This window comes from Lepeophtheirus salmonis, chromosome 6, assembly GCF_016086655.4.
Source record: "Lepeophtheirus salmonis chromosome 6, UVic_Lsal_1.4, whole genome shotgun sequence".
Lineage (NCBI taxonomy): Eukaryota > Metazoa > Arthropoda > Copepoda > Siphonostomatoida > Caligidae > Lepeophtheirus > Lepeophtheirus salmonis.
In genome coordinates, this window is record NC_052136.2 from 37,848,365 (window position 1) to 37,868,689 (window position 20,325).

Here is a 20,325-nt window from a genome sequence, read left to right on the forward strand (position 1 = left end):
TAAAATAAAATATTAGATACATAATATTATTTATGATGGTAGGTACATAAAATACGCAAGTAGAGTAAAATACTCTTATTACTATTATGTTCTATGGTTTCGTGGTTTTTTTGGTAGAAAAAGTGGCTGTCATTTGGGTTCCCTATTGATTTTAAATTTATTACATTTAAACTTATACTAGTCTAGACACATTATATATATTAATGTAATATGTAGTTTTTAGATATAACTTTCTTATAAGGAGAAAGAGAGGAAAAGAGAGAACGAAAAAATAACTAAAAAATTTGCCTAGTGAACTTGAAAAAAATACTACTACGTTTAAAAAGGAAAAAAAAACAATACTTAATTTATGTATATTGAAAATAAAAAAACTTAAGAAGGGACCCACATAATACGTATGAACAATACATAGCTGTGAATACCTTCATCTGAATACTAGATGCGATAATAATAATTACTCGAACCTTAAGAAACCTACTTTTTTTTAAAGAGGAAAGATGATTTTTGTATTGGTTTTTGTGGTAAATATGAAGTCATACGATAAGTATTTAAAAAGGAGAGACTGTATCTATTTCCTCCTCTTTTGATTCCAAAGTGAATATTTAAAAACAACAATTAAGGAATAATAGAATCTTTGAGTAGGATTGCCCATGGATCTTGGATTTTTTTTCTCCTTTCCATCCTTTTATCAATATGTGAAGAATTTATTTATTGTTTGGGAGAGAGACACAAACAGCACAATAGTTTCTGTTTTTTTTTTCTATATAAAATTTAAATAAATGAAGAACAGAGACTGATGAATGATGTTAGTTTTGTCATTACTCTACCCTACTACTAATCATTAATCGGGTATTGTATGTATGCAATGCTAGTAGATTTGAAAGGAGCTTTTTCTCTCCCTATTTTATTGTTATTATTCGTAGTAGAAGAACATAACAGTGTTGTATGTACGACCACCATCACGAAAGGGGAAAAGCTACTTCTCTCCCCTCTCTACCCTTCCTTCCTCCATATCTTCCTTACGGAAAGGGCTCTTTATTTTGCGCGTGTGTATGTAAAAACCGAGATTTAGTACAGCCCCCCTACTGTCTCCGTATAAGAAAAAAAGAAGAGACTTTCGTTTCTGAAGATTCAACATCAGCTAGAAAGGAGGCTAGGAAAAGAAACACAGAGAAAAGGAAAAGAAAGAACTTGAATTTTGTGGATATCAATAACAATAATAAGTTACTGAAATTATGAAACACAAGTTGATGAGGGGTTATTGGTTATGTTGTGACCTTTAACAAAACCAAAACGCTCAGGCGTTACACTACGATGTACACTAAAAACAATGTAAACACCCTTCTCTATGACTGTAGAATGAATGTAAGTATCCTTGTAGCAGATGAATCAATATCAAAAAGATTATGATCAACTATTATAATCAGTAAAATCAACAACCAAAAACCCTAAAAACAACAACAGAGATATAATCTAGAAAAATGGTTGGGTGTTGTAATTGCATTCTTTACTTTTTTTTAAATTTGATAATAAACCAATTAAACAAAAACATTTTTAAAAAAACATAAAAAATTATCGAGCAATGGGACGCATGTGTCGTTGTCTACTATCGTCTCTATTTCTACTCCCATTTCGGCTCCTGTTGCTTGCAGAGAATCGATCTTTAGTCCTTGAATTACGGTCACTGTTACCCCAATTACTGTTTGAGTTACCACTTCGCCGTGAGGATGAAGAGTTACCGTTGTTTGATCCGAATCTTCGCTCTCCTCCATCCTCCCGATAGTCTCTGGACGTAAGAGGAGAATATCTGGGTGAATAACGACCTGTATTACTACGGTCTCGCGCAACTCGATCGTTATTATTTCCACTTCGATAATTCCCACCTCGAGCACTATTAGAGCTAGTTCCTCCACTACCTGTCCTATTTCTATCAGATCTGTCAGCATTACTGCCACGGCACCGATTGTTGTTGGAACCAGTTGAACGATTATTAGTCCTTCGAGAGTCACTATTACCACTACCACTTCCACCTCCACTCCCACCACCGCCACTACTCGATCCTCCTCCGCCGGCCCCAGAAAGAATTCCATTGTTATTTCGTTGTTCTGAATACACGGGTTTGTCTGTAGCTTCTCGATAACCAACAACTGAGTTTTTACTTTGAGCCGCCTCCCTCTGCGCGAAGAGCTCTTTAGCAGCTTTGACTGACTGCTTGTTATAGCCAGTAGGTCCTGTAGGCTGCTGTCCCAAGGATTGTAGAACAAGAAAGTCATCGACATGTAGAGAAGGAGGACGAGAAGTATTGGGTGGCCGAGATCGAAATGCATCAATTCGTTGGCCACTACGATTAAATCGATTTCCATTATTGTTACCACTGTTGTTGTTATTATTGTTACTACCATTGTTCTGACGATGTCCACTATTTGAAGAGCCACTTCCGGATTTATAATTTGAGCTCACATTTTTATGGTGGTGATGATGGTGATGGTGATGAAGAGCCTTGGCTTCGAGCATAGATTTTTTAACAGGTTGATGGTGGTGGTGGTGATGAGTCTTTTTCTTTTTAGCAACTGTCTCTCCTTCGTCATCCAATGCTTCTAGTTCACGAACAAGATCAAACTCTTTGGGCAAACACTTTTCAGCAAATTCTAATAAATTCACTTCAATATGATCTCTCTCACATATCTCTTCACAATAATATCTTTCGTCATTCCTCACCATTTCAAAATCAACTTCACTTTCCATAACGCGTGTATCAACGTCTATAAGAACCCATACAACTCGGGATTCAAATTGTGCACTTAGAGTGTCCGGGGCAGGAAATGAAGTATCATTATCACATAGAACCGAGAGTGAGAGTTTAATGGCATTATCATTTTCAGAGCTACAAGAAGAGGACTCAAGAGTATCCACATAAGACTCTAATTCTTGCGCCATTTCCTCAAATTCCTTTCCCTCCGAGAGTATTTTCCCCTTCAGAGTTTGAATTGGATGTTTAACGTCATTAGGACCATCTGCATTCTCAGTAGATTGATACTTCCATTGAAGTAAGTGAGCTAACTCTTGAGTGGTAAGATGATTTGAACCGGATGTCATATTTTTTAAAGTATCTAACCACAATCTAACTCTATGTTCGTTAAATCTTTCAAATATAATATGGAAAATAGTCTTCATAGCTGTAGGTGTTCGAAAAAATGCAGTCCTTAGAGAATAAAAGCCATACTCATTACAGCTAAGTCCTTGGAAACTTTTAAGTATCATCTCCAAGAGAGTATCATCTTGAGTTGAATCCAATTGAAATGAGATTAAATATTCCATACACATAGATAGTATAGAGTTTATTTGAGCTTTACTAGGTAGTCCATTAATAATACCAGGGGCTATCGATACATTGGAATCGCACAAACGAGTTAGAATCTTAAAAATGGGATATTGAACAGTTCGGTTTGAGTTTAAAACTTTCTGAAAGGTTTCATAAATACTTTTATCCTCCTCAAGCGTCAAGGAAAGGAAGGAACTTTTTATAGCTCCGTTATCAAGAACATCGGCCAGAAATGACAAAGAACGATAATAAGTTGGTAAGTCCTCTTCATTTTTCTTTAAAGAGTCTATTAATGCTTTAGTTACCATGGTAGAAGAATGATACGATAGATCTGATATTTGTATTAACACCCGTTTAAAGAGTCTTAGAAGCAAGGGTGAAACACAGCCAGATATCATCGCAACTATTTCACAAATAGATAACTCTAAAGGAAACAAGTGTCCACTCCATAACTTACGGAGATTGATAGCGTTTTTAGCATCTTCAGAGTCTATCGGTACACATGACTCAAAAGGAAGAGGGAGTGGTAATATATCTGAAAGAACACGAAGTCCAGAATAATACGATTGAGGAGACGATAATGTAAAATCAATTATTTCCTTCACAGTCTTTTTCCATAAGCTATCGGCCATATTATGCTTGGCAGGGTCAAAAGGCGGCTGAGTGAAAGTGAGTATAGTCTTTAGAACATCACTACGAATTCGATCACCAAAAAAATGGCAGAGTGATCCGTTTGGAAATGCTAATGATAGTGTGTATGTTCGCAATAGTATAGGAATTGGTCGGAGATCTTGAAACTCAACCCCACGACAATTAACAACAAATTGTAAAAGATGCCTTAAAGTTCTGAGGAGAGGGCAAAGTAAAGACACAATTAAAATACCATGTCTATAAGATGATAAACTTGCAACACGTAGATGAGGCTGATCATAGAGCTGAAAAACCTTACCAAGAATTGAAAGAAAATGTTCATACAGATCTTTACTAAAGACAGTTACAAAGTAATATTTCGTTTTATGTAGCTCATGTGAATTTTCGTCTTCTGTTTCTAATGGATAAAGAGCTAGCAAACGAATTGAAGTGATTAGGATAGGTGAAATCGAATTGAAGGACTCCACTGATCTTTTTACTATATCACATAAACGCGTAATAGCTATTTCGTCCTCATCAATATTATTATCAGCATTTTCATTGCCTTCATCATTGTTTGCTTCATCCCTGGTCGAACTTCTATTAAGATCTTCAAAAGGACTTAGCCAAGGAACTAGTTCATGAAGACGTGAATTTTCGTCAAACTTTGCTAAATCAATCAGCGAAGAAGAAAACCTTTTAAGATAGCCAACATCTTCACGAGCTTTGATAGTAAGAATAATAAGTTCACATGCATATCCTCGAATTGCAGACTTTTTCATATCCTTTCCCGTGTCGTGTTTAGCAAGTCTAATTAATACTTCAAGGTTATCATCAAAACCTAACACTTCTACAACCGCTTGTTTTCCTCTAATATCATCAAAAGTAAGTCCATAAAGATCTTGAATTGCTATAAGAACTTCTGAGCACTCGCAATCTCTCCTAGATAATTTGTCCTTGCAAATATCATAAAGTTCATCAAGAAGAGATAATACTTGAACGCGGTAAGCAATTAATTCGGCTAATAATGGACAATCAGTATTTAAGAGTGCTTCAATAATTCTAATAGTAGCATCAGGCTCGTCAGCCATGAAAATAAGTCCTTCTTGAGACTCTGAAAAAACCCCTAAAAGGCGGTGTACTGATACTGCGACACGAGGTGATATTTTAGGATTTGTTAGTAGAATAAGAAGAGAATGTAATATGCCGTTGTTCCGTAAAAGAGAAAAGTAACCCGGCTTCGCGTCATAGAAAACACCATCAGAGAGTTCAAAATGAGATTTCACTGGTAAAAACCGATCCGACTGAGAAATTCTCAATTTAGCGTCTTTATACGTATCGATAATTTCATCCAAGATTGCAGTCATTTCTTCTTCTTCCCCTTCAACATATTCTGTTACCCTTTCACTTAACTGTTCCATAATTTCATTTAAATGGGCCTTTCTTGCAAGGGCTGATAATGCAAACTTGGATCTAGTAGATTGTTTACTAAGACAAAGTCGCATGATTTTTTCGTAAGTAGTATTTAAGAATGCGTCCATACCATTTGCATAATTCATTAAGGAATCTATAATTCTTAAAATGAGGAGGCGTAAAGAAATGGCCATATATTTATCTTCGAAGACTTGAAGGAGCTTGTTATATATATCTCCGACAAGTAGGTCCTCAACAAAATCCCCACCATATCTCACAAGTGCAAGAATTAATTTAAGTCCTGACTTAATATGACGCACTTTGAATGTAGGCATTGATTGAGCTAAGGCCTTGTCCATATCTAGACCTACGTCGGCATAATGCAACAATCGGTCTCTATAGTCATCTTCGGCTCGAAGTACATGAAGAAGATTTCTTGTTACAGCTTCAATATGTTCAACCCATTCCCCACTACTGGCAGCCTCTTCATTAGAGGATAATTTTTCCCAGTCGGCGTCCGACAAAGTTTCTTCCTCATGGACAGAGAATGGATCCTTTAATAGTCTAAAATATTTTAATGATCCTGCAATAGAGTTTTCTAAATTTGCAAGGGGGTCAAGGGTTTTGATAGGATCATCTTCGTCCTCAAGGCATTCTCCAAGCCGAACAAACTCTTCATCACTCCACTCTAGAACATCTTCATCAGATAGCTCCTCCACTTCTTTGACAAAACGTCTTGGGCCTCCCCCCCCAGGATAACAATATTCTTCCGCATCCGGAATATCCCCATCACTAATGTCCGACATATCGTCAAGCATACTCTCCGTGCTTTGTCGGCGAGATGAGGGTCTTGGGGATATTGAAGGTTTGGGAGGTGATGCCAGCCTTCCTGGGCTTGCTGTTGTGGGAGTCTGAGCCAGGGGAGGTGGGGGAGGAGAAGGGTGTAGCTGTTGGGGCGGCGGGGGAGGAGGGTTTGCATTTCCATTCACGGGATTTTCGCTAGTGGAGCCTTGAAGAGCGAGCTGTTCAGGAGTGGACTTGGAGAAGGTGCCATAGACTGCGAGGGTGATGGCAGTGTAGAGACCTCGAAGGACAAGCCCGTCCGTGGGGATCTTCTTCTCCGTTCCCAAGTGGATCTTGCCATCGTTGCGATAGGGAAGCACACCTGCACCAATTAAGGAAATAAGGAAATCAATTAATCAAAACCTCACACAGACCCGTCTTTTCAATACCCACGTCCAAGGGACGCACGTATTCAAAAGCCAGCTCCACCAAAGTCTTGCCTAAGCTTTCGAACGTCGAGCTTCCGGGTTTCGTCAGATCATTCACAAAGAATTCAAGATCGAATTTCGTAGGATTCGTTGCACCTAAGCGAACTCCTCCAGGGAAATTCGCCTGAACACGAGCCCCCAAAGGAATCACACGGACTTCATCCACCACAACTGGGCTGGGAAATTGAACCAAGTCTAAATTAAGTTCTTCCTCCGGAGGACTCTCGTGGGAAAAAGTGTCAAAGAACAACAGTTCGGAACAAGGGATCATCTCTTGGACTCCTTCTTACTCCAAAACAGACACATTTACAGATACGCACACTACATTAACATTCCAGCCACAGCCAGTCCAACAATAACCTGCCCAACTTACACTCACTCACTCACTCACTCAGTCACACACTCAGTCACATAGCTACTTCCAATCAACGTCTTCTTTCTTTTCCTTCCCTTTCTTCTTTTGTTTTTTCTCTCTAGCTAGCTCTCTCCCCTAATCATTCACGATGCAATTTCACCTTCATCTGGCTATTCCTCCCTTTTCCTTCACCTTATAGCTACATACACTCATACGGCTAAAATTTCTTCTTTTTTTTTTCACCCTCTCTCCCAACCTACTTCTACTTATTCACATTTTTTCTTGATACGCATGGACAGAGAATACTAAAGTGAGATGTCGGATCCAGGATCACTTAGACCTTAAATACACTCTGATTATTCACCAAGTAAACAATTAATTAATTCCTATTATATTGAAGTATAACTAAAAAAAGGGTCATGTTATTACGTGGGCGTTCCATTATTATTTTTGCTCGTAATCAATACATGGGGTAAAAAGTTATGCCATTAAATAATATGTTAACATATGCATACAATCAAAATTTAACAAAACCTACTTCAATTATGTACCCTTAGCTATGAAAGGGTTTAAAAAATATTTTTTTTTACTAATGATAATCCATATGTAAATGAAAGTACATATCATTATTTAATTTATTCGGATATTTTCATCGAAGATAAAATGTAATTTTTTTTGCAATTACTCTTCTCTCAATTGCACATAATAATATAAATTTGGCTGGAAGGCAGTTTTGCATACAGATCTGTAGAGGATTTTCATGTGATGTCATTATTAATAATGTCAGCCATATAGGGGGCCTAAACAACCACGTTATAACAATGAAAAACCTTTTTTTCATTAATATTAAGGAAACTAGTCAACTATTACAAGATAAAATAGAATCAACCAATGTATCCTTTAACTAAAAGGAAGAAAAGGCGTACAAGAGGAAATACGACATGAGGTATTTCTATGTTTTTATTTCATTTACGGGTATATCAATGTAAATAAGAGTAGATTGGAGTCAATTTATGAATTTATTCAATATTAATAGTAATATTGTACAATAAAATTAAACCAGTGAAATTTTTATAAAGGTCTAAGAACATAACCATTATGCCTAATGAAATAAATCATCATTTTAATCTCAGCCTATCAATTTTTGAATACTTTCTACTCTTTATTTTTCTTTTTAATAAAAGTTATTTTTATATAATTTACATCAGAATTTTTTTTTTTCCCCACATGTACTTGCAAATTTGACCGAAATATAAAACGATCATAATGATGATTGAGATTGAACGTCTAGAATTAGTCTTCTCCTCTTAGTTTTAAAAATATTTTAATTATTGAAATTATTCTTTTAGATTTTTTAGTTGAAGATATAATTTTCTTGAATTTAGATATGTAGTTTTTAGTTTCTGTAAATACTGAATAAAAAACGTACCCACTAAGAAAAGTAAGCACTACAGTTACTTTTTTTAGATTTTGATGCCTTGTAACTACTACATAAATCCGGGACAAACCAATTATTCACCATATCGATGGATATCAATACGAGGGACTTAAACTAAACATTAAACCAATTAGAGTAGTCAATCAAATTCTTACGTTTTTACTACTTTAAGAAATATTTATAAGTATATTATCTAATAAGTGTAAATCATAGTAAATTAATCTATTACACTATGCAACAGGATTTTAGCACCTAGTCTGAAACCCACAATTATTAATGTTATTTAAACCGTAAAACACAAATATGACCATTAAAACTTTCATACGATAAAGTTTTGGCCTTTAAAGCCTTTTTTAAATCAAGTTTTTAGGGTATAACTAAGATTCAGCATTTGAAAATGAATTATTAATTACTTTATTTTAATTATAATTAATAAAAAATCTATATAACTACCAAAAAAATGCATTTAAAAAAGGTCAATTTTGATTGATTTTTGGACTATTTAGTTTATAATATTTATTAAAAAAATTATATCCAATAAGCTGGTTAGGTTTAGTTGATGTACAATAACATTTAATTATATTTAAATTTCTTAGTAAATATTAAAAACTAAATTGACCAAATTTGTATTCCACGGTTTAAATAACAATAATACATGTGGGGTTCATACTGCAGGAACTCCAACACCTTTATTTTATTGCATAACGTTACCAAGGCTAAAAATTAAGACAAAAAAAGTTATTAACTTAAATCAATGAAACTCATAAATAAATACTTATTTATGTAGACGCGTGAGACCATTATTTACAATTGATAAATAAAAAAATAATTACAAATGTTAATGTCATATTATTATGTTTTGTAATTGTCAAAGCACTTAATCAATCTTTTAATGTCAGTGAATAAGAAAATAATTGTTTGTATATAAAGTTTTGTCACATTGTAATCGCTTAGTATAATCGGTAATTTATTCATAGAATATTGACTCGAAGATTTCAAATCCTCAAAAATAGTGGTATTTAAATATGGTTACAAGTAATTTAGTAATTCAGAAAATGACTCCCGATCACTAGCCTTAAAAAAAATATGCAACGAAATTCATTATTTATGTATATTATTACTAAAGTTATAAGATCACTGACAATTTTTAACATATTTATGACGTAAAAGTTACGATGGACTTTTTATGCATATATGTAGGCAATACGAAAGTTAAATATGCTGTACAGCTAAAGATATCTGGAAAAGAGGACCATATTAAATTTCATGGTCCGAGATCGTCTTTTTACTTTCTTTCCAATGACAGAAGAGACTAATAACTAATAATGAAATCGGAAGCGATGATGAAGGGTCTATAATTACAGGAATAAAACAGCCTTATAAATGAATTCCGGCCATAGATATTAAATGTATGTTTGTTATACACATTGTACATCAATGATCCTTAAGGACTCCAATAAATAAAAAAGTTTTCTCAGAATATTAAGAGACAAAACAGTGTAGACTTTGGAAGGAATTTCAATGGAAGAGCTGCAGATGAAAGATTGCCTCTTAACAGTAGTATTCATCTTTATCAAACTTCTAAGTTCTTGTTAAAGTATACAATGATTCCATACAATATCTAGAGCAACTGATGTATATTTGAACCAATGGACGATGAAGTAACCAATTTAGATATTAAAGGACATCTGCAAAATGAATGATACTTGCATTAAATGAGATGGCATCACTGAATATCATGGACATCTCAATGTCATAAACGGATATGACTTCAATGGAACTATGAGAAGACTCAAATCTATATATACGTATGTTCCACAAAAAAGAACCATCCAACCCATCAAGTCATTAATTTTATGAATATATCAATATTATGACTAAAGTTTATCACACAAACTGTTTTCACAAAAAAGTACTATATCATTTTGTTTATTGATAATTTAAGCCCATCAAGTAGGAGTTTGAATGTAGGAGGTTTTGTGGGGCTTCTTATTTTTTCTTTCTTAAATACTATTGGACCAACATATTAAAAGTACTGTAACCTTACAGTTTATAAATATTTTATCCCTCCATTGCTTATTTTTATTATATGTATTATCCTAAAATGTATTAGAGATATGTTGTAAAATCATTATACAATCTCTTATTTCCATATTGTAGATAAAAATTAAGTATTGCAATGGAAAGAATTAAATATTTTTTCATTAATTATCCTATATTTTTTCCTCCCTAATTTAATCAATCAAAAAAAAATGTAAAAATATAGACACTTGTAGGGATTTTTACAACATATTACATTGATTTAATTCAAATATTTGTATTTATCATTGACATCATCTAGTATCCAATGCAAGTATTGAGTCTGTTTTTATTTTTAAGACCATTTGATGGAGTTTAATCAAGATTGATTGTAAATTTGTCCTTTTTATCTACTAAAATATTAAATTTGAGCCCTCCCTTAATTATGATTCAATTTATGACATCAGATAAATTGTACTGTATATCAAAGGAAGGTCAATCCAAATTCTAAAAGGGGCAAAATTAAAAAATAAACGTTTATTTATAACAAGAATCTAAGATGTCTTCATAATTATTACAGTATTCTTGAACAATGATTATGTAGTTTTAATATCATACATTTTCATTAATGAACATCCACGTTGTACACATTGGGATGATTACGTTTTTTTATATTGGGTTACAATAATTACTACTACTGAAAAAATTATAAAAGAACCAAAGCAATAGAGGAAAAAAGTAAATAAGTGACTTGGTATACAAAAGACTGCTACATTGCCTTCAGTTGTAAACTTTGGTATGCATAAGGAACTGTATTTTGCCCAAACAGCCATCAAATTAATGAGCTGACTTTTTTCTCAGGATTTTAACATAACATTTACTGGTAAGCCAAGTACAGCAACTGCATTAAACTTCTCAAGATAAGAATATTTGTCTGCCTGACTGAGCCAAGCAGCCAAGTAAAAATCCTAGTCACCTTTAAATGTTTCTTTCTCTATGCCCCAGGTCTGCCCATTACGTGCTGAGAATAGGTATGAACCATGTATCGAAATTTTCTTTTCTAATTTTTTTTGTGTAGATTGTATTTAACTACGTGATTGGTTCATGGTTAGTTCAGTTTTACAAAAATTAATACGCTCTCAGACCAATCAATGGTTCCCAGACGGAAACCGAACACTTGTACACTGTCTTAAGTGATTTTTTGAGGACGGATTTGTATGGCTATTTTCGTCCCGGCAGCAATTTCAGACAATAGACTGAAATTTAATCGTTTTCAAATCATGGACCGATTTTTCTACCTTATCCTGATTTATGAGTCGTAACATTATTTATGCAACAAATTTTAACTTAATATGAAGTTATTGTAGGTCAATATTCACTATTTTGAAACACACATGACGTCTCAACAAAATCGGTCTGGACACAATTTTTCTCTGGGATCGACCTGGGTAAAAATTTTCTTTGAGACCGTTCAAGTTGGACTTCTATGAAGTACAGTTTTAGTTCGGTCCACCAGAAATAATAACAGTCTAGGATTTTTTAGACCGAAAACCAACATAGTATTATTTCTATTTTAGTTGGCAGACACAAATATCTTTTTTACAGGTGCCTCCCATAGTTACCAACAGTGGCGTTACTAGCCCTCCTTTTTTTACGACTATATGTGTATAACAAACCTATTTATATATTATTATATTACTGTATTGATCATTTTTGGGGCGAAGCCCCCCCCAATAATGAAAACTAGCACTATCAAATTAATAAGAATATAATTAATGATTATATTTATTTCTCATTAACTTATCATGAATAAAAATTAAATAAATAGATTTAAAATATTATATTAAGTAAATAGTTCATAACTATTTTATCAGTCGGAGAAAATAATATTATATAAAAAAATAGAAACCGAAAATCAATATGGTAACCCTGACAATTTGAAGAACGTTTTGGAGGAGATCAGCTATAATCAACTGTGAGAAAGGAGGAGGGGGAGAAGGAAAGAAACAGAGACATTGAAAAGAATTATTCCATTATCGATCCTCAATTCTACTCTCAGTCCAAGAAGGACTTACGTCTTACAATTATAACTCTCCAATTTCTCCGTCTTTTATGAGCACACACGAATGTTCAATAAGGCTTTAAATATAATTGAATCTATTTAAGGGAGGAAGTTCACTATACTATGGAATTAAATAATAATGAAAACTGCCAAGGTAAATAAAAATCTTTCTTCAGATTACTAATTCCACAAAAACGAGACAGGTAAAAAAAATCACATGATTTACATCACTACATATGTACCTATAATGGTTTTGTGTCACTTGAGTTGATAAATTAGAAAAGGCAAATATAAAACACTGAAACAAATATAGCTATTGCAAAGACTACTAGAACTACAACAGACTATCGGCTTTAACGGACAACATCTCCCACCCTAATATTCCGTTAAATCGAGGTTTAACAGTATGGGAATGTTTCAACAGAAGTTCAAGCCTATAATATATAAAATTCATAAAAGGGCGGCAAAATTACAAAGAATCCCTTCTTTTAATGAAAAAAAAAAGAAGACATTTCTTTATAACCTCGTGGAGCCCTGGTCGGTGATTATGTTTGGTTGAAGCCAAACATAACTTCTATTAAGTTTTCAAAGATGGAAAATCAATTTCCTTGCAGTATTTTCTTATTGTTATACTTAATTCGTATAATCTGTAAAAAATATAAATATATATAATAGAGTTTGTTTGTGTCTGTCCTTTATGGGTGTATCGTTGGACCAAGGAGGCTGAGACTTTGCAAGGGTACCTCTTTTTTTTTTTTGCAATTTTCTTCTTAAATTTCGATTTGACAATTTTTTGACAAAAATAAAAACTGGACTTCTCATTTCAATAATTTCTTTTTGTTTATGCGTAAATGTTGTTGTGTTATTTGAGGTTTACAACACATTTAAAAAAAAAAAAAAATTATAATACTACTACTAAGGTTACAAGAGCCAAAATTAAGAGTTTTTTTTCTTTTTTGGGGTGGGGGGTGTCTATGATGAGACTTTGTTGATCACCTAGCTTAGTAGGATTGATATAGTGTTATTAGTATATTTTGTAGTATAAAATATAGTCAATTTCCCACTCTATCGTTATCATCATAGCACGATAATTAGAATTATCCAGATATTTCTCGACAACAACGAAACATTAATATCATAATTATTAGTATAATATAATTATTCTATATAAAGAATTATTTTATGAATAGTTTTTCAATTATTTTGAACACTCGTGTCAAAAATCAACGAATTGATCCGAATATATGTGGTATTTTATTTAAACACGCGGGTTCAAAACTGCAGTTTTGGTATTTTCAAGGTTAAGTCAATGTGATGTCCCACTCCCTCCTTGGCCGAGCAACACCGGGTAACCCTTTTCTAGTAATACATAGGGGTGTTGGAATCGTTGACAAAGAACGAATTTGATTAATTGAAAGAGATTATATAAAAAAAAGGAATACAACAAGTTTGTACGCCTGCATCTTCTAATAAATTTTCCTCATTATTGTAATAATCATCAGCAAAGCAACCTCCCCTTACTGCTCTCTCTGTCTGAAAGAAAAAAGAGGAACCAGATAGTTGAAGTTCTATTTTCGGGCGCGCTTGCGCAAAAGACTATTCCAACAACCCTAGACAACAATCACTAATACATATATTATAATGATCGCCCGCTCTGAAGGGGTCTAAATATTAACAAGAAATAGTATTGACCATTGTCCATGTGATTTCCTGCTCCTTTCTTGGTCTGAGTAACGCCCACTAATACTTTGCTAGTGAAAAACAAAAATCAATTCCATTTTTGGAACTATGATTAACAATACTTACTAAAAACTCGCTAGTGTTATGATGCCAAAAATTTCCTCTGGTAGGTTCTGTTATATTACTAATGCAATTATCATATATCTCATTAAACATGTTATTCATTTATAAAATTGAAAAATATAAACAGTGAAACAATTCTGAAGGAATGAGAAAAGGATCATAAAATAAAATATTATTATAACATTGAAGTCAAAATTTTAGGAATGAAACTTATTAACAATTGAGGTTGAGTGATTAAAAATCAAATCCGCTAGAAAAAAAATATTGGGTATTTTACATGTTTGAAAATAACCTAAGAGTTTGAGTAGAGTCGCAACCCCACAAGTCTACGTATAAACTATCACTGAAGGTCAATTAATATGTATATATTTATGAGTACATGTACCTACCTTGTTATTTACTCTCCTCACGCATGATTTTTATAACTTTGGGTAAATCTATTCAATATTTAAAAAATAAGTATAATTTAAGTTAATAACAATGCATGTTTATAAAAAATTAAACTACATTGATGAATACAAAGGTACATACAATACAATTTAAAAGTAGTGATAGGAGGGGTTCCGAAAAGATCCGAACCAACTTTGGTTACTCCAACTTTTTATAGTTTTATAGAATTAGTTCTTATTAAGCTATGAACTGTTATTGAACAATTATTCCATAGTTGGAAGAGTTGGCTAACTACCAACTGATTTTGGGCCTTTTTTCTGTTTTTTGGACAAGAGGCTGCAAGATATGGGAAAGGTAACACCGTGTCCTATGATATTATAATAATAGTTTTATTAATAATTAATAACTAAAAATCATGTTCTAATATTAATAACATTAGAAAATTCATTGTTTCAGAATCAGTAATAAGTAAAAATGTAACCGTAATCTTATTAAGGTCCCAAAATTCGGGTCAAATGCTCATAAAATTCGAGACAAGTATCCGCCTAATTTTGGCTTTCGGATATGGATCCGAAAGTTCAAGTATCGGGAACCCGAACTTTACACGAATATTTATGTCTAAAGATACAACTCGACTCGAATCCGAGAAATTATAGATCCGTATTATTTTCATTGACAAGACGAGTAAAGAAATTGAAGGAAAGAATCAGAACCTTTAAGGAAATAAAAGATCATTATAGATTTTGCATCCAATTCAAAGATGAGATATATAAATAAACAATCAATTACCCTTTTTTGAGAAAAGACATTTCCATCAAATTTTTTGACTCCCATTCCATTTTTTCCAACTCGAATAATCAATGGATTTATTAAAATACCCCTGAAAACGCTTTTGTTTTTGCACAAATCTCTATAGTATATTGATGTGGCTCCCAAGATTGGTCTCTTGGGTCTCAATTCCTCTAAGTCTTGTTCATGTATAAGGTGGTTTTGACCACAATACTATTATTGTACATTGTATTGATCATGTTGTCTACCTTTTTAGACTATAATATTTCATAAAAAAACAGCAGGTGTCAACGATGCTATTATTTATCGACCCGATTCATTTTATAATTAATGGCTTTATGCATAAAATATAGTCAGGATGCAATATTCATGCTTCAAGGTAGGTATAAATAATAATTATTTTTATTACTGATACAATTAAGAGAATAGTGAAGAAAAAAAATCTTATATATTGCCTGGATCCCTTTACAACGTGGCAGAATGATACCCGGAGTCTCCAATCTGCATTATCACTATCAGGAAATTCAAGAATAATGATAGTGCAAAAAAAAAAAATATACATATATATATATTTTTTTATATAAAAACTTGAGGTTATAGAAGACGTAAGAAAAAAAAATTGAGCACTTTAATTAAAAAAAGTGATTTCCGCGTTACTTCTTCAAAGTTTTTTAAAGTAAACTGCAACCATGAAATGATTGCTCCTGCAACGACGCAGCCGACTTTTTCTAACTCACCCACCACAAAACTAGCATTAGTCATAGACACATCTTATTCTTTTATTAATAGAATGAAATAAAACAATTAATAGAATTGTAAATCCTAAGTGGTGTAAGGAAAAAAATAATGAAAAACGAAACTCAACATATGTTAACCCTAAAAATTGAAGAGTGTTCGGGAGAAGAGCATCTTATCTGTCATGACGTTTTAATAGATCAGCTTAAAAACTTTAAAGTAAAGTAGCGAAACGCGTCTGTTTGCTTCGAGAGATACTTGATCCTTGAGTTATCTTTTTCCCCGACCAAGAAGTATTTTATCATACTACATATGACGTTGCTATATCATTTTTCCTTATGCCGTATGCAACCTTTTCTTCATTTTACATAATTTACTCAGTCAATTCAGTTATAAGGTTAGATTTACGTACGGGCGTAATTAGTGATGGATAGGGCTGGGCAAAAAGCAGAGAAAAATAACAGTTTTGAGATTAGAAAAGGAAACACGGTTGGTGCTATTTTTTTCTTTTTTGCTTACTCTTAAATAGATCGTCGTGGTGTTAACATCATGCATAGAGTGATCAATTCTCCCCCCCCCCTCTTTTTACCGTAAATTGCTTTAAAATTGCGAAATAAAATAATATAATTATGATATTTTCCCTGCACAAATGTTATTTTAAACCTGGAAGGCTATAATCTCTATTGCAGTAAAATATTTCCCCCTCCCCCCCCCCCTTCAATCATAGAATAGAAAACTGATGTTAACATGGATCTTAATTAAGTATTACCATATGTCTTGCTCCACCTTTGAATCACGTCCTCAAAAATACCCACCCCTAGTTATGGAGTAATATGTAACACTCTCAGTGGACATAAAAGGCGTCGCCACGATCACTACCTACTACAAATATTGATCATGGGATCTTCGTTTCGCTACTTTTTTTTAAATGTTCAAAGCAGCTATGACGGGGTTGGGGGGGAGGGATAAACAAGGATATAAACAGGAATGTTTAGGATTTACATTTAATATATACATACTGTTATTTATTACCTTGAAATAATATAAAGTGATGACAGGAAGATTTCCTCCCATCGATGGGGCATTTTCATCTTTTATCTTTGAGAAGATATTTTCACTACTTTTTCGTTAGATAAAGGAATCTTTGGAGTCATATCTAAATGGGAAAATAATACAAAATTATTATTAGGTTAGATGCAGAGAGATATATATAAACGTCTTTACAAAGAAGAATCATTACTCAAGTATTTAAGTATAGCAATATTTATGAAATAATATACAAATCTTTCTGGGAAGGAGTGAATGACTTCCTTCCTAGTTATGAATTTTTGCAATTTTCCTTCCTCTTAATTTATTATTAGTAATATAACATAAAATAAAACAATGACTTTACAAAAATTAACATACATTGACTCTTATTCAATATTTCTCATCGTTACTTTCAAAGTATGTAGAACATAATAGGTGTTGAGACGTGGTTCGAGCCTATATCTATTTTCAGCTCAGTCTTTCTGATAGGACTTTTTTTTGAGCCATTATTAAACAAAAACGTCCAAAAACAGTTATCAATAAAAAAAATCATAATTTAGATACAAAAAACTATTCCACACATTGATTCGGATGTAATTCAGTTATTTTTCAAGATTGAAATTTCGGTTCTGACCCCCGCTTGAAACTGTAAATCGAAATTGAAATGACTGATGTATTTTCTAAAAAAAAGTCTGAATTAATAGACCGGTCTATAATTTATTGTCAGACCGAAACCCATCACTAAAAGGAAGTACCTTACTTATTTACTTTTAATAGTGCTGCATATAAATTTTAAAAATGTATGTTATTTTGACAAGAAATTACATACATAGAGAGACTGATAAATATCAAATGGTGTGCATCAACATAAAAATAATGTTGAAGAAAAATCAAGAAAATAAAAAAGATCCCTACTTATATTTTTACTTCATATTTACATACTGGCCAATATTTCATTGACATATCAATTATGGGCTTTATATTCAAATTTGTGGGTTGGTTGAATCGAGATGTTGAAGAATATAAGAAATTGTTTAGAACCTTTATTTGATTGATGATACTTAGTTTGGACCATGAATTTGATTGCAAATCACTTGACTATGGAATGGTCCTGTTTAAAATATGTATTCTAGGCAAAGTAAGAGATCAATTTTCTACACACCCATTCATTTTGTTATTTTTAATCTTGAATATTTCATTAAAATCTGGATTTGATTAAATAACAAGACTGTGAATCTCGTGTAAAATCAAACAAATTCAAAGGAATGCACATAAACATGTAAAGTAGCAATTTCTTGGGTCTCAGATTATGTATCACTAGGGCAGTGAAATGTGGACGAAAGAAGAGATAATAAATAAGGTTTCGACTCGTGATTGGACGATTCTAAAAAAATCCCGATGCCATTCTAGTAAAAAGTCCTAATGCCTATTCCAATTCTTTAATATTTCAAAAATATAATTTTGCTATAGATTTCTAAGAATTACAATGGATAAAATAAATTGCTTTCTTTTATTTAATATAAATATTATTTACATTAAATAAAGGAAGGCGATTCATCTGCCCGGCGAGCTTTTTCTAAGGCGAGTAATCCCATCGCAAACTTTTCAAAGGCAAATTTTGCAAGGTGAGCTTTTCTAAATCCCTTTACAAAACTTATTCCCCTAAAGTAACAATATCTGCACTGACTGCATGTGTTTAAAACACTTGTTCACGTTTAGGATGTGTTCAATTCGTTTCTTCTCAATTTTCGAGTATTTTTTATCATAAATTATTTTATTATAGAATTATAAGAGTCGAGAAACGAATTCACATGGTCGTTTTTATATCTTAACTGATATATTTAATACTTTTTTTTTCTTCATAACTTAGAAAAGTAATAAATAATAATAGTACATAAGAATTGGAATCGCAAATTAAACATTATTTTCCCAATACCGATTCCCAAAAAAAACACTCGATTCTCCGATTTTGATTAATTGTCCTATCATTAGTTTCAACATACTTAATTAATATCATCAAATTTAAGGCATGTCTATTTCATAATGTAATCATTTTGATAAATAAACAATGTGATAAGTTATTCCGTACTTATTCTCCGTTTCCAAAAGAACAGGAATACAATTTCTTGTGGATCCCTCGTTGCTTATATAATATATACATAGGCCATTTTATGATTTATATGAAGCAATTTTAGCTATCATACACAAATACAAATTTATAGCTAGGCTTTTAGTTGAATATTACTAAGCAATATCAGAATACAGTATCGAATCAAATACTATGTAGATTTTAATATTACGAAATATACGTAATTCATTTTAAAAATGGGGAAGAAATAATATGACGGCAATAGTCTAGGAGTACATAGTTTAGTAGGAGCTAATATTATAAAAACTAATTCAATTCGATATCATTTGAGGCCCAGGTAACTCAATATTTAAAAACGAATGTACCATTTTAATATTAATATGCAAGTTTCAATGTTTAATTATATATTAATAAATCGAAAATATTTTGTTTTTTGTCTGAAAAGGAACAAGACCTCGATTTTTCAATTGTTCTTACGCCAAAGAAGTTTTTTAAAGTTTCAAAAATCAAGGTTACATTTACGAAAGAGTATTTGTTTCTAAGAAGTCTAGTTTAGCTGCAATATTGTTTTATTTTCATTTTTATTGAGAAAAAATCAATAGATTAATATAATAGTAAATAAAACATTCATTGTATACCAATTTATATTTGGATATATTTTCTTATTTTTGATACATTATAAATTATTAAATCGGAATGGTGAAAACTCAGACAATAAACTATGAGAAATTTCTGCATCAAAAAATTTGAAATCAAATCAGTAATGCTACTTAACTAAACGTCTTAGAACCAAATATACTATTGTAAATGAAACCCCAATTATTTATGCTTCAATTGAACTCCTTTGGCGTAAAAACAATTGAAAAATCGAAACGTTATATTTTCTCAAACAAAACCCTTCAAATATTGTGATTTTTTAACTTTTAAATTAAATTTTCTCAGGATTGAATAGTTGCATATAAAATATAAGCACATATTTG

The 20,325-nt window shown here is 32.3% G+C and overlaps 2 protein-coding genes and 1 long non-coding RNA gene across 12 annotated transcripts in view; 1 reads left to right on the forward strand and 2 right to left on the reverse strand.

The window, feature by feature from the left end:
* Positions 1 to 20,325, reverse strand: part of Gprk2 (G protein-coupled receptor kinase 2) — a 76,162-nt gene that overhangs the window by 2,352 nt on the left and 53,485 nt on the right. For 4 of the 10 annotated variants that reach the window (XM_040714511.2, XM_040714510.2, XM_040714506.2 and 1 more), the window contains one exon: positions 17,260 to 17,383. The exons of 2 other annotated variants lie outside the window; for them this stretch is intronic. The gene's annotated coding sequence lies outside the window, so the exon portion shown is untranslated. Of the gene's footprint in view, positions 1 to 82; positions 418 to 464; positions 1,329 to 14,702; positions 14,751 to 14,786; positions 15,071 to 17,259; positions 17,384 to 20,325 lie in introns of those variants that run through there. 4 more of the 10 variants (XM_071889391.1, XR_011780749.1, XM_071889394.1 and 1 more) reach the window with 4 other exon arrangements.
* vir (VIR_N domain-containing protein) lies at positions 1,470 to 7,253 on the reverse strand. Its single transcript, XM_040714504.2, has 2 exons — positions 6,649 to 7,253; positions 1,470 to 6,530 (listed from the first exon to the last, which is right to left on the reverse strand). The coding sequence occupies exons 1-2, from the start codon at positions 6,905 to 6,907 to the stop codon at positions 1,573 to 1,575; spliced, it is 5,217 nt and encodes a 1,738-aa protein (XP_040570438.1). The 5' UTR covers positions 6,908 to 7,253; the 3' UTR covers positions 1,470 to 1,572.
* LOC121119745 (uncharacterized) lies at positions 7,242 to 12,163 on the forward strand. The gene is made up of 3 exons (XR_005864836.2): positions 7,242 to 7,358; positions 7,843 to 7,937; positions 8,459 to 12,163. It is a non-coding gene; the product is annotated as an uncharacterized lncRNA (long non-coding RNA).